Source organism: Onthophagus taurus, chromosome 8 (genome assembly GCF_036711975.1).
Source record: "Onthophagus taurus isolate NC chromosome 8, IU_Otau_3.0, whole genome shotgun sequence".
Classification (NCBI taxonomy): domain Eukaryota; kingdom Metazoa; phylum Arthropoda; class Insecta; order Coleoptera; family Scarabaeidae; genus Onthophagus; species Onthophagus taurus.
The window spans coordinates 3,520,021-3,543,790 of record NC_091973.1 but is presented as its reverse complement, the minus strand read 5'-3'; the positions used below and the strand labels follow the sequence as shown (position 1 = coordinate 3,543,790).

General features: G+C 34.0%; 4 protein-coding genes across 4 annotated transcripts; 2 read left to right on the top strand and 2 right to left on the bottom strand.

Annotated features, from left to right (window-relative positions):
* The first annotated feature begins 485 nt into the window (after positions 1 to 485).
* LOC111425293 (MAP kinase-activated protein kinase 2) lies at positions 486 to 4,446 on the top strand. Its single transcript, XM_023059232.2, has 5 exons — positions 486 to 789; positions 845 to 984; positions 2,579 to 2,923; positions 2,982 to 3,192; positions 3,245 to 4,446. The coding sequence occupies exons 1-5, from the start codon at positions 631 to 633 to the stop codon at positions 3,455 to 3,457; spliced, it is 1,068 nt and encodes a 355-aa protein (XP_022915000.1). The 5' UTR covers positions 486 to 630; the 3' UTR covers positions 3,458 to 4,446.
* On the bottom strand, positions 4,104 to 7,757 carry LOC111425298 (Unc50 RNA binding protein). The gene is made up of 5 exons (XM_023059242.2): positions 7,460 to 7,757; positions 7,336 to 7,401; positions 4,714 to 4,834; positions 4,526 to 4,659; positions 4,104 to 4,466 (listed from the first exon to the last, which is right to left on the bottom strand). Exons 1-5 carry the CDS (start codon positions 7,659 to 7,661, stop codon positions 4,225 to 4,227), a joined length of 765 nt encoding a protein of 254 aa, XP_022915010.1. The 5' UTR covers positions 7,662 to 7,757; the 3' UTR covers positions 4,104 to 4,224.
* Positions 7,758 to 8,097: 340 nt separating this feature from the next.
* Positions 8,098 to 12,417, top strand: LOC111425511 (SWI/SNF- related protein mor). Its single transcript, XM_023059594.2, has 4 exons — positions 8,098 to 8,296; positions 8,873 to 9,106; positions 9,164 to 9,696; positions 9,889 to 12,417. Exons 1-4 carry the CDS (start codon positions 8,183 to 8,185, stop codon positions 11,879 to 11,881), a joined length of 2,874 nt encoding a protein of 957 aa, XP_022915362.2. The 5' UTR covers positions 8,098 to 8,182; the 3' UTR covers positions 11,882 to 12,417.
* Positions 12,418 to 12,472: 55 nt separating this feature from the next.
* LOC111425512 (striatin interacting protein) lies at positions 12,473 to 17,516 on the bottom strand. Its single transcript, XM_023059596.2, has 8 exons — positions 17,341 to 17,516; positions 16,660 to 17,063; positions 15,363 to 16,454; positions 15,083 to 15,310; positions 14,858 to 15,029; positions 13,155 to 13,359; positions 13,000 to 13,097; positions 12,473 to 12,945 (listed from the first exon to the last, which is right to left on the bottom strand). The coding sequence occupies exons 1-8, from the start codon at positions 17,416 to 17,418 to the stop codon at positions 12,793 to 12,795; spliced, it is 2,430 nt and encodes an 809-aa protein (XP_022915364.2). The 5' UTR covers positions 17,419 to 17,516; the 3' UTR covers positions 12,473 to 12,792.
* Positions 17,517 to 23,770: the final 6,254 nt, after the last annotated feature.

Below are 23,770 nucleotides of genomic sequence, written 5' to 3'. Positions count from 1 at the left end.
CTCCAGAAATGTTTTGCAAAAAGTTATCGTTCGATAGAAAGAACAATAGCTCAATAGCTTTTAATAATTATATTGTTCTCGTTACAATCGAGACATAAAATTTGTTTGTTACACGATACGACTTTTCCCATGTAATTACAATCGAGATATCGACTTATTTATTACACACAGCTTATTCATTTATACTACCCGCTAAAATGAAGCGCCATCTCTTAGAAAGTAACGCAATCTTTTTATTTTATGCAAGAGACATCTCTTATTAACAGCCTTAACTACACCTCTTTTTAATTAGGAATCGTTATTTATTAATTATTATTTTATTTATTAACTAATATTAAAATTAAAAACACATTAAGTTAACTGCAATTTAAGTGATGTATTTGTAATTTTATAATGTATTTTGGAATCAAAATAAATAATACTTGTCAGTAAGTGTTTAACAGTGTTGCCAAATCATCGCCTTGAAAAGTGACGTTTTTAAAGCGCTAGTTGGTGGCACTGCTTCCAAGTGATGTGCATGTGCAACGATTGGGGTTTGGGGTTGTGATATTTTTTTTAATTTAAATTAACCTCAACTACCCACCCCTTAATTATAAACGAAAAGGTATCAAAATTGGCAATTCCCAGAAAATGATGAACCCGATGGCAAATCGACGAAACGTCAAATCGCCTAAGATCACCCCCATTACTGAGGATTATCAAATCACGAATACCGTCCTCGGGCTTGGAATCAACGGGAAAGTTGTCGAATGCTTCTCTAAAGCTACAAACGAAAAATTCGCACTCAAGGTAAACAAAATTAATCATAATTTATAATAGAGATGTAACATATCAATTGTTGTAGGTGTTACACGATTCGATGAAAGCAAGAAGAGAAGTTGATTTACATTGGAGAGTCAGCGGATGTAGACATATTGTCAACATAATAGATGTTTATGAGAACACTTATAAGAGTGTTAAATGTTTATTGGTTGTTATGGAATGGTAATTTTTTATAAACAAATTTTATTATGAGATTATATTAAGAATATCATGACAAAGAGATGATGTTATATAACATTTTTAGATCTATTTTTCTAAAATTTTTATTTCTGCTTTGAGAGAACTACCAAAAATTAATTTAGTAAATTACCCTTAAATTTAATACTAATAACTGCCTACAAAAGTAGTAAAAATTTTATTCTTAACAATATTGCTCTCTTTTACTTTTGTTCTAAGATTTACAGAATCCAAGAGAAATATGGAAATGTAAAAAATAAGTGAAATTGTGGTTTTACATTTGGTTGATGGTAACACACGGTATTCTGAATATATTACAAAAAAACTTTTAGTATCAAAGTTGTAGCTAATTTAATTATTAACAATTTTACTCCCAGATTTATAAAAACAGAAAAAATTATGAAAATGTGAAAAGTTTATAGTTGGTTCTATTTTCAGTTCAATATAAATAATAACATAATAATCTTGGCCGCCCCAAGTATCACAAACAATACTTATGGCGGCCAACCCAAGTATAATGAATAATATTTAGGGCGGCTGACTTCGAAGACGGGATTCGGAGCGTGAAACCAAGTCTACCCTGCTTGAAGTTTATCAAAAAAATAATGTTGGCCGCCCCAAGTATCACAAACCATAAGTATTATGGTGGCCAACCCAAGTATCATGAACAATATTTAGGGCGGCCGACGTCTTCGAAGTCGGCCGAGATTATTTCTTCCATAAATTTGTTAATGGTACCACTCGAGATTTGGAGCATGAAACCCAGTCCACCCTGCTTGAAGGTTATGGAAGAAATAATCTCGGCCGACTTCGAAGACGTCGGCCGCCTCAAGTATCACAAATCATAAGTATTATGGTGGCCAACCCAAGTGTCATGAACAATATTTAGGGCGGCCGACGTCTTCGAAGTCGGCCGAGATTATTTCTTCCATAAATTTGTTAATGGTATCACTCGGGATTTGGAGCATGAAACCAAGTCCACCCTGCTTGAAGTTTATGGAAAAAATAATCTCGGCCGACGTCTTCGAAGTCGGCCGCCCCAAGTATCATAAATAATACTTATGGCGTCCAACCCAAGTATCATGCACAATATTTAGGGCGGCCGACGTCTTCGAAGTCGGCCGAGGTTATTTCTTCCATAAACTTCAAACAGGGTAGATCCCATTAACAACATGTAAAACTACAAATTCAGCAAAATTTCATATTTTTCTTGATATTCACCTCAAGTATTGTTCGTGATATAAGAAATAATCTCGAGAATAAATCGAGAATATCTTGTAACTATTTCTTGCATCAAAAGTAATAATCTCGGCCGACGTCACTTCTCAAATTCTTGACTATGCAAAGATTTTTAGCCAAATGTAATAGCTTAGGTCTTGGCAATGTTCAATCTCAAGCTATATTAAAGCTACTAAGTTTATCTGCAGTTGTTGAGGTATAAATTGAATGTCAAATGAAGCTAGCACGCTCCAAATTTCTATATAAAAATTTATTACTCACAAAAATTTCGTCACATAAACATAAATTAAACATTTTCTCAATTGCAATTTTTATTATTGAATTATTGTAATATTTATAGTATGGAAGGTGGTGAACTTTTTCAACGTATTCAGGATCGTCAAGATGGTGCTTTTACAGAACGAGAAGCTGCTCAAGTGATGCATGAAATATGCATTGCAGTAAAATATTTACACGACAATAATATAGCACATCGCGATTTAAAGCCTGAAAATTTGTTGTATACTAAACAAGGACCTCAAGGAATATTAAAATTAACGGATTTCGGATTTGCAAAGGAAGTTCATACAAATACCCTCCAAACGCCTTGTTATACTCCGTATTACGTAGCCCCCGAGGTGCTTGGACCTGAAAAGTATGATAAAAGTTGTGACATTTGGTCTTTAGGGGTTATTATGTATATCCTGTAAGTTTAGAAATAATTTGGTTTTAAAATTGTAATCTATATCTTCTTTGTGGTTTAGATTGTGTGGATTTCCGCCGTTTTATAGTAATCATGGTTTAGCGATATCGCCTGGTATGAAAAAAAGGATAAGAATGGGACAATATACATTTCCGGACGTTGAATGGCAAAATGTTAGTCAAATGGCGAAAGATTTGATCATTGGAATGTTGAATGTGGATCCGATCAAACGACTGAGCATCGAGCAAGTGATTCGAAATACATGGATAGCTGTAATATATTTTTTACATATATATTTTTAATTTTTCATCCAATTCTTTTTAGCAATATATGGCTGTACCTCAAACACCTTTACACACTAATAGAATGTTAAAGGAAGGTGAAGAAATTTGGCCTGAAGTACAAGAAGAGTTGAATAGATCACTCGCAACAATGCGCGTTGATTATGACCAGGTCCATATAAAAGATTTGGATAGTTCGAAGAATTCGCTTTTAAATAAGAGACGTAAACGCTCCGTACACCCAACAGAAAGTTAAACAAAGCGCAAAAATGAAATTAATAATAATTCTGTAGACGCAATGATTTTTTTGTTTCTGTTTGTTTTTAATTAACAGTATTCCAGTTTTGATGGGATCGTCATCGATTTAAATAATGAAATAATGTACTTTCAAAAGTGAGAATAATTGCGTTTTCTTTTTGTTATCACTTTTGATGGTATATTATTAAATAGTTTTATAAAACATTTCACGTGCCTTCGCTGTAAGTTTTAATATATTAGAATATTTCTGGCAGTGACAAGTTTAAGACATCACACAATAATTCGAAGACAAAGATTGTGATTTTAAAACTGCATTTTTTTCTTTAGCTTTATTCCTTCAAAAAAACAAAACTTTTAGACAGCCATGATTAACATTTACGCGTTTTTTATTGTTTCCTATTTCGTCAAGTTTTTTTATCGTTAAATTTCAATGTACTTATTCATCATAATTATTTACGAACAAAGTTTTCCTAGTTGAGTTATTACTTGTATTAAATGTTCATCACGTCATAATGTTTTGTATTTCTTTTTTTAATCAAAATCGTCGCAATAATTAACAAATAAATAAACAAATTCGTGATGTAAATAAATAAATCCATGTTAATGATAGTTGTTATCCATTAAACAAATATAATAATATATAATTAAAGAAAAAAAATCTATTATTTATTTTATTTATAAATATATGAACATTTGACATTAAATAAATACAAAACTATTAATTACAAAAGAAAATCGATCTAAGGAAACGAAGATAATAATCATTTATGAATTTACACGGTGATTATAAAAGGTCATTAACATATGCGTCATATTAAGTCCTGCTGCTAACGACACGACAAATATCATCAATACAATGGGCATTGCTAATAGAATGACTTGGGTACGCTGTAAAAACTGCAGGGAACTATAACCTAAGAATGTTATATAAATATAATAACAACAAGCTATTAACCAAAATGTATTTCCAATAAACGTTGAAATGAACCATTCGTGACTTATTAAACCTAAAATTAAATTAAATCAAAAATAAAATTATTATACATTAAAAACAAACAAAATTTACCATTGAAAAAAAATAACTGACAAAAATGTAGGATCATTAGCGGTGGAAAAAATGCATTTAAATGCACATCAAATGTGTAGCCCCATTCGACATCTTGATCGGCGCCGTTTCTAAAATACTTATTAGCAATGTACCTAAAATTAAATTAATTTATTAAATTTATAGATTAATTTTCGCAACGTTATTACCAAAATATCGTAGCGATCACCAATCCTGCACCTATGCAGTCTACAAATATAACGTATAACATAAAAAATACAAACTGGAAGAATCGTAATTTTAAAACTAAAGCGAACGCAATTGAGGTAACTAAAAATTAAAAAAATTGTTATTAGATTTCTTTTAAACTTCACAGAAATAGGCAACTTGCGCCTAACTAATTTCTAAAACAAGGTCTATAGACACAAGTTAATCATGCGATTTTACACCATTTAAGATCTATGAGGAGTCTTTGCAAAACTAATAATTCAACGGCAATTAAAGCGTGAAGGACTGATGTAACTTATAGAGAGAAGACATGTAAAGATAAGTACAAAGTAGTACCTCGAAATTAATAATCAAATATGTGCTTGGATATGGGGAATAAAGTGTTGAAGAGAAATGATAAAGAATGAAAGCAAGAATAAGACAATGGTGGTTATTAATGGAGGTTACAACCTCCGATCAACTGTTCTGCGTGATAAATAGTAAATTTATGAGCAAATACCTTCAAATGCAAAACTTTTATCTTGACAGATCAATTGGAAAATATGATATGCTATCAAGAATATAGAAGAATAAAATGAGGAAAATTGAGGAGAGATAGTTAGTGGGGATATTTGCAAAGGATGGATCAAGAATACTGAAGAAGAGAGTGATCAAGAAAATCACAACCATTTTATGTAGGAATAATTCTTAAACCTAAATAAACTTGATTTTTGGCTATCCGTCGGCGTATCCCGTTTCCAAACCACGGAAAAAGTGGATCGGCAAAAACTTCAAAATCGCGTAACTTTTGATCGTCGACTTTAAATTTCTTTCTGACCGTTACGTAGTGATCCTAAGGACTCCCCGCGTGTTTTAGAATAAGTAAAAAAATGTTCGAGTTTTTTTTGAAAATGCCTAGAGACAGAGCTTGGAAACGGAAAATTTCACCGAAACAAATATATTCCTATGGACATCATGGGTCCTTTGGCTATCCGTTGATGCATCCCGTTTCCAAATCGGCCCGGTAGATCCTGAGATCATTCAAACCACGGAAAAAGTGCATCCGTCAAAATTCAAAGTCGCATAACTTTTGATCGGACGCTTCAAATTTTTTTCAGACCGGTACGTGGTGATCCTGAGGACCCTCTGCGTGCTTTAGAATTAAAAAAAAAATCGATTTTTTTTTTTGAAAATGCGACTTCAGCTGGACCACAAAAAAGACAGAGCTCGGAAACGGAAAATTACACCGAAACAAATATATGCCTATGGACATCATGGGTCCTTTGACTATCCATTGGTGTATCCCGTTTCCAAATCGGCACGGTAGATCCTGAGATCATTCAAACCATGGAAAAAGTGCATCAGCAAAAAAATCAAAATCGCGTAACTTTTGATCGCCGCCTTCAAATTTTTTTCTGACCGGTGCATGGTGATCCTGAGGGCACTCCACGCGTTTTAGAATTAAAAAAAAATCGAATTTTTTTTTTGAAAATGCGACTTCAGCTGGACCACAAAAAAGACAGAGCTGGGAAACGGAAAATTACACCGAAACAAATATATGCCTATGGACATCATGGGTCCTTTGGCTATCCATTGGTGTATCCCGTTTCCAAATCGGCACGGTAGATCCTGAGATCATTCAAACCATGGAAAAAGTGCATCAGCAAAAAAATCAAAATCGCGTAACTTTTGATCGCCGCCTTGAAACTTTTTCTGACCGGTGCATGGTGATCCTGAGGGCCCTCTGCGTGTTTTAGAATTAAAAAAAAATCGATTTTTTTTTTTAAATGCGACTTCGGCTGGACTACAAAAAAGACAGAGCTCGGAAACGGAAAATTACACCGAAACAAATATATGCCTATGGATATCATGGGTCCTTTGGCTATCCATTGGTGTATCCCGTTTCCAAATCGGCACGGTAGATCCTGAGATCATTCAAACCATGGAAAAAGTGTATCAATAAAAAAATCAAAAGCGCGTAACTTTTGATCGTCGCCTTGAAATTTTTTTCCGACCGGTGCATGGTGATCCTGAGGGCCCTCTGCGTGTTTTAGAATTAAAAAAAAATCGAATTTTTTTTTTGACAGTGCGACTTCAGCTGGTCTACAAAAAAGACAGAGCTCGGAAACGGAAAATTACACCGAAACAAATATATGCCTATGGACATCATGGGTCCTTTGACTATCCATTGGTGTATCCCGTTTGCAAATCGGCACGGTAGATCCTGAGATCATTCAAACCATGGAAAAAGTGCATCAGCAAAAAAATCAAAATCGCGTAACTTTTGATCGCCGCCTTCAAATTTTTTTCTGACCGGTGCATGGTGATCCTGAGGACCCTCCGCATGCTTTAGAATTAAAAAAAAAATGAGCTGGACAAAAAAACCTCAGTGAAATTTTTACCCTTTTGTTAAAAGCAGCATTCATCATCCTAAGGTTAAAGAAAGAATGGCATAAATAAGAGTGTTTCATTTTTGGATGTTTCAATTCAACATTAAAGCAACATTTTTATGAAAATAATACTTGTTTCTTTAATATTTTTTTAAATACTGATAAGCTATGAACTGATAGTATTTCTATACACCTGGTACATACAGACCTTGTTTCAAAATTAATTAATCTTACCAAATAACCAAAACGAAAATAAGACTAGAAATGCAGGATCATCTCGGGCAAACTGCGATTTAGTTTCTAAACAAAAATTGAGGTTATGATTTGAAATTTTAAAGTGGATTTATTTATGGCTTACGTTTCCTGTATTGAAAATTTTTATATACTTTTTGAGGCGCTATAAATAAATAAACCATTTGCCAGAATGCGAATTCGAAGTCCATCTGATCAAATTTGAGCATCCTTCGTAGGTACTTATATCTTTTCGTAGCCGCAGACATGCAATCTTTCGGGTGATTCGCCGGGGGCGGCAAAGGGCTGCTACTCTTCATGTACGCCATTATATTAATGTTTTGAAGATATCAAGAAAAATTATTCAATTTGAAGAAGACGTTATTTGCATCATCTCTATGGGGTTTGACGTACACTGTTGAGTGTAGCTAACTTCACGTTTGTTGTTTTCTAATGTTAATTAAATTAATTGAATTGAAGGGTTTTATTTGTTGTTTATAAAATTAACGTTAAATTTAATTGGTTATATACCGTTTAAATTAATATTTATAAAAGAATTTAAGTTATAATATTTTCTATATTTTGATTAGTCTACCAAATGATTTAACCGGTATTCTAAGTATTAATTTAATTGGTGTTTTCTCGTTTATTTAGTTTTATTTTTAATTGTTAATGTGTTTATGGAATAATAGGGAGTTATTTTTATGGGGTGACTCGCTTAAATAAATAACAAACGTATATTATCAAATGTGGCGCTTTTGTCTACCAAACGTCGAGGTCAGTCTTGGAGTGGCGTGGTGTGTGCTATGTTGTGAATGTCGGTTCCGAACGTTTTAAATAATTATTAAAAATGATAGCTGGTCCAAAAAAGGACGGTAGCCCGAACACAAAGTACTTTGAATCGCCCGAAACATTAACAGCCCTAGAAAACGTAAAACAATGGCTCCAAAAAACCGCAAAGAAGGTAAATATATAGACGCTTCGTCAGTTTGTTAGCGGATATATTTGCAGTTTTTAGCAATTATTTTAATGTATAAAAGTTTTCGTAAATAAATAATGAAATTTTTCTGTTTTTTATTGTTTAAAAATGTTATTGTTTATTATTGGTAATTATTTTTTACGCGGAGGGTTGCGCCATCTGCAAAAAACCCTGATGATGAACCAAATAAAAAAATCGGGGGTGCTTTTTTATCTTTTTTATGATATTATTAAATACAAAAATTTATTTATAAGAAGAAAAATGTAGATAGCATTTTCTAAATATCTCTTTCGATCAGTTTGGTAAATATACAAGGTGTTTCAAATTGATTGCCCATCATTGGGATTTCATTAGTTAAAAAAGATTCAAATCACATAGTTTTTGAGATCCTAATTTTAGGTATGGAATTTGAGATAAATATGTGTGTATAACTAATATTGCATGTTCATTGTTTTTTTTATTTTTTGTTTTGAATTACTTATTTCGTTAGTAATTTTAATTTATCATTAATGAATCACAATGGGAAAGGAAAATTTTGGTTACGTGGGGTTTAAATTTTAGTACATACAATCAGACCCGCCAACCAACAAAACTCTATCCGCCCTGGTCGTTCAGCTCCTCCAATTTCAAGAAGACAGCCTCGGGAAAAACGTTCAAAAGCCGCCGATGACCCGCATTCCCGTCAAATATTTTATGGATTTCAAAGCGGGCGGCGCGCTTTGTCACATGCTGGCGTCCGCGTTCAAGTTTAAACACGAACAGGGCTGGAGACGTTTCGACTTTCAAGTCGGCAAAGTAGGTTCTAAAAAAAAATTGAAAGATTCAAAAGATTAACATTAAAAATTTTTTTAGACGATTGGCCGACAATTCGAACGATTAATCGAGATGTTTCAAGCTATGGAAAAAACGCTAATTCAAAATAAATTTTATACCTTGCCTATTATTTACGTTAAACCGGATATTGACGTAAAATTAGCTACACGGCTTAAAGAGATTATACGAAAACGTAGTGGGCAGGTTGTTGACGTAGAAGATGTAGCTACACATATTTTGTATCCGCACTGTGACCCATTAGAGGAGGAATACGCCAGACCGGTCGCAAAACGTGATAAAATGGTCCTCATGCATTGGTATTATTTTCCGGATTCATATGATACTTATGTCAATTTTGAAGCGACCCCCGAAGGATTACCGCTGGATGTTCCACTCCAACATATGCCAATATGGAGGGTATCATCAACCTGGCTTTTGGATTCTGATCAATATAATGAGTGGATGGCCGAGGAAGATTACGAAGTTGACGAAATGGGTAGAAAGAGAATACATAAAATGAGGATGTCCGTTGAGGATCTTATGAACCCTTCTGGTGCTGATTTAGAAAGAAAGTGAGTTCAATTTTTTCTTTTTTTCCTTCTTTTCTTTTTGTGTTATCTGTTTTATTATTTTTACTGGATAGTTGTACACATATATTTATCAAACTTGATCAATTATTTTATTTCAACTCTCTCAATAACTTTACAAAACCAAATAAATCTTTATAAATAAAATCCATCATTTCGTTCTATTTCTTTTTCCAGGAAAAAGCAGAAACGTAAACGATCGCCTTCGCCTCCATTGAAAGCGGTGACGAAACGAAAGAGCGGCCGTGGTCCAGCTATTTGTAAGAAAACGCGACCCGATGATTTAGAAACGGAAGATTTGACAAAGGACATGGACGAACCCGTTCCGGAACCGAATATAACGGAGGTTAACCCGGTTACTCCTGGACCTCCAGGACAACCGACAAAAAAGGATCACGAACTTCAACCCTTAAAAGGTGGTTCGATTACGGATTTAGACGAAGGCGATGAACGCAATGAAGATTCTCAAACCGGTAAAAATAGCGATAGCAACACTCAAGATGATGGGCAAGAAGATAACGTTACCGAACAAACTCATCATATTATTGTACCGTCATATTCATCCTGGTTTGATTATAATTCAATACACGAAGTAGAAAAACGGGCGTTACCTGAATTTTTCAATGGCAGAAATAAATCGAAAACGCCCGAAATATATTTAGCTTACCGTAATTTTATGGTGGATACGTATCGGTTGAATCCAACGGAATATATTACAAGTACAGCTTGTAGAAGGAATCTTGCGGGGGATGTTTGCGCGATAATGAGAGTACACGCTTTCTTGGAGCAGTGGGGATTAATTAATTATCAAGTTGATACCGACTCTCGTCCAACGCCGATTGGACCACCTCCGACTTCTCACTTCCACATACTGTCTGACACTCCATCTGGATTGCAACCAGTTAACCCACCAAAAACATGTCAGCCCAGTGCTGCTAAAACATTACTCGATCTTGACCGTGCGCAAGAAATCAAAAAGATCGAAGGCACAGATCCCATGGCAGGATTCGGATTAAAACTGGACCAATACGCGAAGAAACCCGCTGCTTTACGTAACAAAAGTGCAGCTTCTCTTGCTAGAGATTGGACAGAACAAGAAACTTTATTGTTATTAGAAGGATTAGAAATGTACAAGGATGATTGGAATAAAGTATGCGAACACGTGGGTTCTCGCACGCAAGATGAATGCATTTTACATTTCCTTCGATTACCAATCGAAGATCCTTACCTAGAAGATCCAGAAGCTGGGGGATGTTTGGGACCACTAATTTATCAACCAATACCATTCAGCAAAGCTGGAAATCCAATCATGTCTACAGTTGCATTTTTAGCATCGATCGTAGATCCTCGAGTAGCTGCAGCAGCTGCAAAATCAGCCATGAATGAATTCGCAAGTATAAAAGATGAAGTTCCCGCAGCCATCATGGACTCGCATTTAAAGAATGTTGAAGCCTCTTCAACGGATGGCAAATTTGATCCTTCCGCCGGATTAGCACTTACAGGAATCGCGGGAACCGTTCCAGAAAAGGAAGAAGACGATAAAGTGAAGAAAGAAATCGTTGATAAAGAGGAAGAAAAATCTCAAGATTCAACTGAAACGAAAAAGAACGGTATCGAATCATCCGACGAAAAACCGGGTGAAAAACAATCCCCTTCGGAACCCATGGAAACCGATAAAGACGAAAAAATGGATACGACAGAAAGTAAAACTGAAAAGGTTATAAGAGATTCTGAAATGCAATCGGCAGCCGCGGCAGCTTTAGCTTCGGCCGCGGTTAAAGCTAAACATTTAGCAGCTGTTGAAGAACGTAAAATTAAATCATTAGTTGCATTATTAGTAGAAACTCAAATGAAGAAGCTTGAAATTAAATTGAGACACTTTGAGGAGCTCGAAACAACCATGGAAAGGGAACGTGAAGGATTAGAATATCAAAGGCAACAATTAATTACGGAACGACAACAGTTTCATTTGGAACAATTAAAGGCTGCAGAGTTTCGTGCTCGGCAACAAGCACATCAAAGGTTACAAGCTGAACAAGGTCAATGGGCGCAACAACAAAATATGATGCCTCATTCCGTACCAGCTACCGAAAGTGGACCGAGTACAACTCCAACACCACCATCTCCGCAAGCGGCAGCCGTTACATCACCTGCTCCACCACCTATGTAACGGTTATGAAAATCGTATTTAAAAAGAATATAAAACAAATTAATTAAAAAAAAAACTAATTAATTAGTCAGTGGATTTTTTATGATCGTGAAATAAGAATTGTGAAATTATCAAGTTTTCATAATGTTTTGAAGTTAAGGGCGACTTTATTAATTAATTTTCATTATTAGGTTAATTTACTTTGTAACTTTTTTTGTTTCATTATTGTTCACTTTTTGCAGTTGAGTTACGTGATTACGAGATATTGTGTCAATATTTTCTTATTAATTTTCATTTTAGATTAAGATTAATTAAGTTTCCTGGAACAATTCCTTGTCTTTTATTCAGGATGATTTATAGAATTGATTATGTACATACATTATTTTATTGAGCCAATTTATTCAATGAACCTTTTTTCGAATCATTTGCAAGATGCAAGATGTATTAATTTATCTTGATAGAGTTGTAAATATAAAATTGATTCCAAATTTTGTAATTTTATTATGACCCACACGATTTTTTTTAATTGAAGAAATATACTTAGAAATTATTTGGAAGTCCTTGTTTTATTATGATACCTGTGTCATTTTGGGGTTGATTAAAACATAACGGTTTATCAAATAATTTTTATTCGTTATATGATATAAAGAAACACATTCCCTATAAAGTTATCTAATATATACATTTCAATTTTTCATATAAATTCAAAGGTAAATTAAAGCAAAAAAAATCAAGGGAATATTCGAAATTTTGTCACAAATAAGACAAAAAATTGTTTATATAAATAGACTTACAAATAAATGACATAAATATAAAACGACGTAAAAGTTTAACTTTTAAATTAATGATTTAGATAGAGGATTCGAAAAAATTTTAAACTAAAATAAGAATTACATGAAATTAATAATAAATTAATATTATTATTACAGTAGTCAATTTAGTAATAGCTTATCCCAGTCAATTGAAACGTTATACACCTCTTGCTCCAACCAAAGATAGTAGTGCTTTTTAAAACTCTCGGAGAGTTCATGTTGAGTACCCAATACACTATTTAGGCAGTTATCTACTGGTTCATAATCAACGTCCTACAAAAAAATAAATGAAATTTGAGTTAAATTTTAAAATAATTTTTTTTCCACCTTTGTATTTGTAGTATATCGGCGATTATTAAACCTGTCTACAGATGCTCTCAACGCGCATTCCTCACCTTGAAAATCCCAAGGTCTAGCATCTAAATCTAAACAAATAAATCATAAATAAAATCATATTTTTTAATTCTCATTTTTTTAATTACCATTTCCAAACGCCCAATCATCGTTGAGATGATGCCTGACTTTAGCATAAATAGCACTAATTGTTTTCATATTCGATTTTCTCCACTGTCGTCCCAAATATTTCGTTTGCATTTTAAGCAATTTTAAAACGTACAATTGCGTCATTGCATGTCGTACTTTTAATGTACGTTTTAAAATCGGGGCGGATTTGAAAACAACAAGCATCTTAAAGAAAAGTTTTATATATTTATATCAGTACTTCCTGATACAAAAATATTTGTATACATACAGGGGGGTGTTCCATAACGAAGTATCAAAATAAACTCGCTTGAAGTATATGGAAAAAGTAACGCCCCCGAATGTTTTTAATACCAGAAAATATTAATTTGATGTGATATTTAAGGCGGCCGACGTCTTCGAAGTCGGCCGAGGTCACTTCTTCCACTAGATTCAAGCGAGATAGGCTCAAACTCACAAATAATATGTTATGCATTAGGATTCGCAAAGTTTTGGTTTTTTCGAACCAACCTTGCACCTCGGTACTAAAATTGATGGAGAAGTAATCTCGGCCGACTTCGAAGACGTCGGCCGCCCCCGAATATTTCCAATACTAAAGTTACTAGCTCATGATACTTGGGGAGGTTACATCCTCCGTCTGTTTCAAGCAAAGTAGATTTAGACTCACACGCAACATGTTAAGTATTAGGATTCACAAAGTTTTGATTTTCTCAAACCAACCTTTGCATCTAAGTACTAAAACTGATGGCAGAAGCAACCTCGGCCGACTTCGAAGACGTCGGCCGCCCCCGAACATTTCCAATATCATAGAATACCAGAGTTAATGATACTTGAGACGGCCGACGTCTTCGAAGTCGGCCGCCCCCGAATATTTCCAATACTAAAGTTACTAGCTCATGATACTTGGGGAGGTTACATCCTCCGTCTGTTTCAAGCAAAGTAGATTTAGACTCACACGCAACATGTTAAGTATTAGGATTCACAAAGTTTTGATTTTCTCAAACCAACCTTTGCATCTAAGTACTAAAACTGATGGCAGAAGCAACCTCGGCCGACTTCGAAGACGTCGGCCGCCCCCGAACATTTCCAATATCATAGAATACCAGAGTTAATGATACTTGAGACGGCCGACGTCTTCGAAGTCGGCCGCCCCCGAATATTTCCAATACTAAAGTTACTAGCTCATGATACTTGGGGAGGTTACATCCTCCGTCTGTTTCAAGCAAAGTAGATTTAGACTCACACGCAACATGTTAAGTATTAGGATTCACAAAGTTTTGATTTTCTCAAACCAACCTTTGCATCTAAGTACTAAAACTGATGGCAGAAGCAACCTCGGCCGACTTCGAAGACGTCGGCCGCCCCCGAACATTTCCAATATCATAGAATACCAGAGTTAATGATACTTGAGGCGGCCGACGTCTTCGAAGTCGGCCGAGCTTACTTCTTCCGTCTGTTTCAAGCGAGATAAGTGTGGACTCACACACAATATGCTATGTATTAGGATTCACAAAGTTTTAGAAGTTTTAGTTTTCAGAAACTAAAAACAAACACTATCAACATGTCTTATCAAAGTCAACATATTTTTGTTTCAACCATTTAAAAAAACATACATTTATGTCAGTACTTTGTTATGGAACACCATAACACAAAAAATTTCTTAATGTCATTTATATACTTTATTTTAACTAAAAAAAAATCTTACCATTATCCTAGAGTGTTTCCATTTAGTTAATTTATTTAAAATTCTTAACAAATTAATACATGAGTATATATTTCTCCATGAATATGGCGCCGCGTAACCTATTTCTAAACTTTCGGCAGTGAGTTCAGGTTGATCACCAATTACACATGCTGGGAAATCGAGTATTGGAATCCTAAAAAATATGGGAATGAATATGTATAAAAAAATAGATGATTTAATAGTTACATATTTATCGCTGAAACAAAACTCATTACGTTTTGATTAAAAAATTTGAGCACTAGCGGTATACAGTTTGCGAAAACTAAATGTTGAGACATAAAATCAAATTGACACACATGGTTCAATTTGAAGTGTTTTAAAAGTAAAAGAAGAATCGCTGAGACGGCTTTTACTATTATTTCTTTGTGTCTATTTACATCTAAACCAAGTTTCATTGATTGAACAACAGTCATCCTTAAAATAAAATTATTCAATTATGGATTAATTTAAGTTTTTTTTTTCTTACGGCATTTCATCTGGTAAAACATCCGACATAATATTTATAGAATCTGTTTTAGCTTTTGAGGTAGGTGCGGCTGCGAGAAGAATTTTTAACAAGGCGATCATGTATTGTGGTAAATTAGGTAGCATAGCTTGATATAAAACTTCGGTTGGAGTCATTTCAATTTCTTCTTCTTTACACGATAATGGATTTCTAGCTATTTCCTCTTCTTTTTGTATTTGTAAATCAGCTAAGGATGTGTACATATGCTCTTTTAATGTGCGTACTCCTTCGTGAATAGGTTGAGGTAATCCTGCTAAGCTGTCACGATCATCTTGAAGGACATAACCGATAAATTTCATTCTTGCACTTTTTAAAAATACGTCTATATCACGTTGTCGTACTTTAGGTTTCCATGGTAAACCACGTGATGCTGGAAGTTGAACGGGAGGTGTCATGGGTCTTTGATACTCGCCATACATTTGTCTATCGGTATTATCGACGGGTCGTCTTTCTTCGCATTCGGAGAGTTCTTTCATTATTTCTTCCCCAATTCCAATACTACCAGTTTCTAATACAAGCATTAATGGGTCGTGATCGTCTAAGGAACTTTGCTTGGTTAACCCTTTTCGAAACATCCTAACATTTCTTTTTTGATTTTGCATTTCTAATAAATCTGTAGCGCTCGCAGGTGGAGATGAAGCTCTCATATTTTTAGCTATTTCCATGGTGTCTTCGTCTAAAGGTGGGAGTCCGATTTTTTCGCGTTTCACCGCTTTCATTAATCGTAACTCTTCCATTCCTCCTAATGATACTAAAATTAATTTCCACAGCAATAAAAGAACCTTTTTCATTGGAAAATGGGGGGCGGCTCCGCTGCAAAATCTTGTTACCATACTCAATAATTTTATTACAAGTAAATCATCGCCGGTTGTATTTACAATTTCGTTGGTGAATGAATCAACCTTTGCTTTATGTTCTGTGCTATCAGAAAGATTCTCATTTCTTATTGCTTCGGTTATTGTGTATAAAACCGAAAGAATTACGCGTAAATCTTGACTATCAGCTAATGATACTGCTAATTTACGCATTGCAACATGAGCTGCTGCGCTATTTCTAAAGAAATAATTAACAAAATTTTAAGAATGATTTTAAAAAATTTTTGCACTTTTACTTACTTTATTTTTTACATGTTTCGCCTGACTTAATAGGCATCATCAGGAGACATATTATATTTAATACAGAATATTTTATTAACCAGTAAAAGTGCAAAATTTTTTTACTTATCTAAGTGTATTAATTAAATAAAAGATTTACTTACTCGATTTCAATGTTTAATAAATCAGTAAAAGCTGTAAAAACGCCAAGTTCATACAAAAGTAAAGAATTTCTATGAGCCCACTCTTGCTGTTCAGCATCAGATTGAACTTCAACCCAACATCCCTGACAAATATATAAAATACACCTCGCGGCTCTCATTCGAAGCACTTTATTACTAATTTCTAACTGATCAAGTAATTTCATCACAACAGATTTCTGATTTTCAGCTGCAAGTTTCTGCCAACAAGGAGGCAAGTTATACTGTTCCATTTGATCTTCAAATGCTCTCACATTCAGCTGAAATTCCGGTTGTTCTGTGTAACTATAAAGTTCAGCAATTTCGTTTGCTGCTGTATCCGTGTCATCGTATATAAAGTCGAGATCAGGCGAGTCTGTTCCACCTCCCTAAAGAAAAGAATAAAAACGTTTAAAAAAGTACAAACAAAAGGAAATAAAGAATGGATTCATTTGTGGGGAATTGGAAGTTTAGAGGGCGTTTACTCAAAAGGAATACGTGCATTTAAATCCAAGAACCTCTCAGTGAGGTCCAATTTGATGTTGTCATCCATCTTTCGAACTTGTACAGTGGTAAACAACTTTTGAATATCGCCCTTTTCAATGCACCGAAGCTGTTTGCGCCATCATTACGCGAGGAAATACTGATTTTCAAAGAAGGACTTACATCGGAATCTTGTCTCTGTCTTCTAATGATGTCCCTAAGTTTGGGCATGCCTCTTTTACCATTTCCATTACTATCCATATCGTAAACTGGTTGAGCATACTGCTTGTATACTACAAAAAATCATTAATTTAGGGTTGAACGCGTTCGTGTACTGTATTTTACTTCATAACGAATACAGTTTCCTGTAAAATTCTTATAGATATCTTTATTATACTTACCACAACAAATTATTTTATTATCTAGATGGCGCTACCAATAAAACTATAATTTCAATTATAATTATAATATTTTTAACTTTGTTTCTTATCGTTGTAATAAAATTTCTGCTTTGATTGTCAATGGAAGACGTTTGTTAGAAACAGAGTTGCTCAAATTCAAGACATAAAGGTTACAAATGGAAGCATGTTAAATCAAACGACAATCCAGCGGACATAATTTCGCGTGGTTTAAGTCCTATCAAATTAAAAGAAACGAAATTGTGGTGGCATGGTCCGCAATGGTTATCTGACGATGAAAGCAAATGGCCAAACTCAGAAAATAACATCAATAGATCAGAACTACCAGATCAAGAAAGAATATCGAGTAACTTTCAAGTTTGTATTATACAGGATGTCCCGCAACGATTGTACAAAACTGCATCAGCGTATTCTATGATCAAAAATAAACAAAAAAAGCCTAATAAACATAGGTCCGAAAATGGACCATTTTCGAGATATTCAAAGATTTAGTTTCATAAGTTGATATTGTTAACATCATGAATTTAAATTTGTTTTTATAATAATTAAGTCGTTACTATGATTACGATAAGTTGTCTAATCAAAAAAAAATAATAATACTTCACGAAATTATTATTTTACTATTTAATTTAATAAAACTATAAAGTATGGCTCCTATTAATTACTCCAAGGAAGAGATGGCGGATATGGTGTATTGTTACGGACTAGCTGATGGAAATGCGTCGTTAGCAGCTCGTCATTACGCGCAAAGGTTCCCGAACAGACGATTGCCTAATAGTCACACCTTTAGCAGACTATTTCTCAGATTAAAAGAAACGGGAAGCGTAACCCACAGCCATTCCACGGAGAGACATTACACAAGACCGGTGGAATTAGAAGAAGCAGTTTTGAGAAGAGTCGATGAAAATGCCACAACCAGCATTAGAAGAATTTCTGCACAAGAAAACATTAACAAAACAACCGTTCACCGCATTTTAAGGGAGCAGTTGCTTTATCCTTATCATTACAACACCGTTCAAGCTCTAACAGAAAATGATGGCGAAAAAAGAGAGATTTTTCGTAGGTGGGCCACACAGGAAGAGGTAGTAAACGTCGACTTTCCCATAAACATTGTATTTACGGATGAAGCAACATTTACTCAAAGTGGAATTTTTAATATTCATAATGCGCACGTTTGGAGCGATGAAAATCCCCATGCAATACTAGAAACTCATCATCAGTGGCGATTCAGTGTTAAAGTATGGGCTGGAGTTATAGGTGATCAGTTATTAGGTCCATTTTTTCTTCCAAAGAGATTGACAGCCGATGCCTACATACATTTTTTACAAAATGACCTTAAAGAGGCATTTGATGAATTACCTCAACAAATTCTAGAAGATTACTACTTTATGCACGATGGAGCACCAGCACATTATGCACGCGCTACTCGAGCATACTTAAATAACAGATTTGGCAATAAGTGGATTGGCCGAGGAGGTCCTGTCCCGTGGCCACCTCGTTCACCAGATTTAAATCCGTTAGATTTTTGGTTTTGGGGACATTTAAAACAAATTGTTTATTCTGAAGACGTTCAAAATGTGCAGGATTTGAAGAATAAAATTAGTAACGCATTTGACACAGTAAAACAAATTCCTGGTATCTTTGAACGCATTAGAAGTTCATTTAGAAAACGTATCCGTTTGTGTTTAGAAGTAAATGGTGCGCATATTGAACATTTATTATGACATGAATCTTTTCCAATTTGTTAAATATTCGTTGTTTTTATGCTGGTTGAACGATTTTCTTCGACAATCTTTGTTACTTGTTTTGTTAAATTATTAATGAACTGTATTAATTAACGTAATATTATCTTATTATTTATTAAACTTTATCTTAACCATCGTAACCATGGTAATCATATAATTACTGCATCTAAATCGTTAGAATTAATGATGTTTACAATAGGTCAGCTTACGAAACTAAAACTTTGAATATCTCGAAATTGGTCCATTTTCGGACCTATGTTTATTAGACTTTTCTTGTCTGTTTTCGATCAGAGAATACGCTGATGCAGTATTGTACAATCGTTGCGGGACACCCTGTAGAAGACATCTTATCAAGATTTTCTAACTTTAACAGACTCCAGCGAACCATAGCTTACTGTTACAGATTTATTAACAACAGTTTACGAAACAAAACTAAATTTTCAGGAACATTAACAGTGGAAGAAATAAACATTGGCATATTAAAACTAATACGCAATATACAAATTCAACATTTTCATCGAGAAATAACCGATTTGCAAAAGTATTCATTAATAAATAAGAAAAGTAAACTATTGAAATTGTCACCAATATTAGAAAACGACGGCATACTCAGAGTTGGTGGACGTTTGAGCAATGCAGACATAGATTACAACATTAAGCTCAGCGCGTCCATGACAACAAAACAAAATGTCATTGCAATTAATATTATTATTTATTACGATAAGTGTTTCTTTTGGTGTAAAAGCAAATCAATAAATAAGAAATTAGAGAAAGGTGATTCATTTCGAACTTTTCCCAAACATCAGCATTACAATGATATATGCCCCAAGTGTCATGACCAATATTTATGGGCGGCCGACATCTTCGAAGTCGGCCGAGATTATTTCTTCCATAAATTTCAAGCAGGGTAGACTTGATTTCACGCTCTCAAACCTGAGTGATATCATTGACAACTTGTAAAACTATGAGTTCAGCAAATTTTTATATTTTAGGTCTTTTGGCAGCAGTATCTAGTCTTCAGAACACAGTAACTAGTCAAATATCAGCAATATCTAATCTGATAGGCATATCTAGTATTCTGCACGCAACATTTAGTCTTCTGCACGCAGTATTTAGTCTTCTGGGCGCACTATTTTGTCTCCCATTAACAATATGTACTTGTCAACACCCCAGCGGGACTTGGGTTGCTTCGTAGACGTCAGACGTCAAGTATTGTATATGCCTCAAGTGTCATGACCAATACTTATGGGCGGCCGACATCTTCGAAGTCGGCCGAGATTCTTTCTTCCATAAACTTCAAGCAGGATAGCCGCGCTAAGTATTCTTCATGATATATGAAATAATCTCAATACTTATGGGCGGCCGAGACTCTTTCTTCCATAAATTTCATGCCGAGTAGACTCGCTCTCAATCCCGAGTGATATCATTAACAACTTGTAAAACTATGAATTCAGCAAATTTTTATATTTTAGTTCTTCTGGAAACACTACCTAGTCGTCTGAAAGCAGTAACTAATCAAATATCAGGCATATCTAGTATTCTGCACGCAAGATTTAGTCTTCTGCACGCAGTATTTAGTGTTCTGGGCGCATTATTTAGTCTCCCATTAACAATATGTACTTGTCAACACCCCAGCGGGACTTAATTAATTAAAAATTAAATTATAAGACAAAAAAACATTTATTTATTAAATATCTCTCAAATTATCAAACACAAATACAAAAATTTCTTTTTTTTACATATTTAAAATAATTTTTTTTATAAACATAATAATTTTTTATAAACACTTACTTAACGTATTGACCTTTATAATAATAGGTACATAATTCAAACATTTTATTTAAAACGTTTGAAAAGTAACCATGATCTATAGAATCGACTACATTTTCGCTAATATTAATCGAAAATTCTTGTGTAAATGGAATTATTAGTGGATCACTATCTTCTGGTTCGTTGTCATCTTTAAGATCATTCTTATTTTGATCGGATGGAGTTCCCTCATCATTATGTGTCATCTTTTCTAATGTAACAACGATCTCGTCAGTACTTGTATTAGCAGAACTTTGATTGTTTTTGTTAATACCAGTATTATCGACCCACGTAATTTCGTAAACATTCCCCATCACATCAGTAATAACATCTTCAGTGGGAGACTTGTGACGCGTGAAATTTGCAGAAAAATCAACAACTTTCAAATTTTTCTTGTTGACTGGAGTTTTATTTTCATCCAAGGTTGTAGGAATCAAATTAATATCATTTTGGGTTGCAATTTCAGTATCGTGATTTACTTTTATTTCTTCGTTGATGGGAATATTTGATACTTTCTTGTTATGGTTTGCGATAATTAAGTTATTATTTGCAATGAGCCGCTCAAAGCGTTTTATTGTACTAATTCTTGATAGACGGATATTTGGATTATCTAGCGGGAATCTTTTATTTAATTCATCAATTTTTTTTAAAAACGTTTTTCTCAACAACCTTTTTAGCATGGGTTGTTTCTTTCTGTGGCGGCGACGTCTTAATGTTCTGGGACGATTCATAACTTACAAAACTAAACAAAAATTTTGTTTATAAAAATTTGTTAGATCAAGTTTCTGAGATATATGAAATATTTCGCGGAATTTAATACTTGGCGTATTGATATAAATTAGAAAAATCGGTAACTCGAGCATATTTTTAACTAAATTTATCAATGTTATTAAGAATCGAATCAAAAAACGTATAGTTATTAGGTTATGTATTGTCATCTCAAAAAGGTTATAATTACATCGAGTAAAACAAAAAATATTGTATTTCTGATTACTTACAATTTAAATAGGAGCACGTTTCAACACCTTCGAAGTTATTTCTAATAAGAAATCACAGCCAATGTGCCTCTTCCTCGAAGTGGGTGCAAAAACAAATTAAACTTTATCTGGCGCATGCGCGTTTTATGCGCTGCTTGAAATTTCACCTCTATGTAATGCGGGAAATTTAAAATTAAAAAAAACGAAAAAATTTAATAAAATAAAAAGCGATTTATTTTATTTGTAATAAATCTAAGAATTATTGAATATTACAGAACTTAAAGATAATTATAAAAATACAAATAAAATAGTAAAAAAAAGAACGAAAAGGTAATCTAAAATAAGATTGTGTTACATCTTGTGATTTTGATCACTATTTATTATTAATGATGTCAATTAGCAAAATATCCTTCGGTGCAACCCAATTAACTTTGTATGTATTACCAAAATTATCAGTGATGAAGTCATCTTGAATTGATATTTTGTTCTGATCTTTAATAGGTTCCTCGTCGTCATCAACAATAATGATCTCATCTTCATCAGCTTGATCATGAACATTTTGATCAAGTTTATACTCGACAGCGAGAGATTTGTTGAATTCAGAATCTGTCCAATCATCATCAATGATTATAGTCTCTTCATTCAATGGGACTTCGTTAATTTCCACAGTTTCATAATTATTCTCCTCCACTTGTTCATAAATTAGGTGATCGTCGTTATTGGAGCATGAGGATGCATGTTCATATCCAATTGTAATTTGACCTAGAACGTCAGCGTATGGCAGACGCCAATCAGCAGATTCCTGCTTAATATCATCAACAACACTTACATCTTCAACTGGGTGTTTAGAAATAAAGACATTAATACATGGTGGAATCTTTTTCAAATGTTGAAGTATGTCTTTTCTATTAGTTAAATCGTCTAGTGTTCCCTTCAATAAAGATGGTCTATTATTTAATGATGTTAAAGACATAAAAGAACCATTAGGTAATTTTTTAATCACGACTGTGTTCTCTGCAGCTATTGCTGTTAAATTTTGCTGTTGTAACTTGTTGTGCTCAGATATCTTCTTTAGAAACCTCGATTTCAACACTGTTTTTAATAAGCTTTCTTTCTTTTTGAGATGTCGGTAGTGATTTGGTGGTGGAGTATCCATAATTTTGAAGTATCTTCAAAAATTAAAACAAAAAAAATAAATTATATTATGATGAAATTTTTATGAATTTAGCAAAAAACTATCTTGGAAATTTGATTTACTAGAGGTAGTTCCAGCAGGAATACATCAACCCAGAAAATATTGGATAGACTTAATTAAGCCGAGGTCCAGCAGGATTTAACCTTGGCACAATCATGATCAGAGATCATTGGATATGACATAATAATTATAAAAAAGGTAGCCAGCGTACTGCAACGCTCCAGCAGGAATTAACCTCGCTAAATCAAGACCACAAAATGTTGGATAGACTTAATTAAGCCGAGATAACTCAGCACGTTGTAACAAAACTAGACAGCGTATTGCAACATCCCAGCAGGAAATGGCCTCAACAAAATCAAGACCAGAGAACGTTGGATGTTCTGAATCAAGATTAACCTAACCAGCGCAATACAACACTCCAGGAGGATTTAACCTCGCTAAGCCAACACAAAAAAATGTTGGATTTCA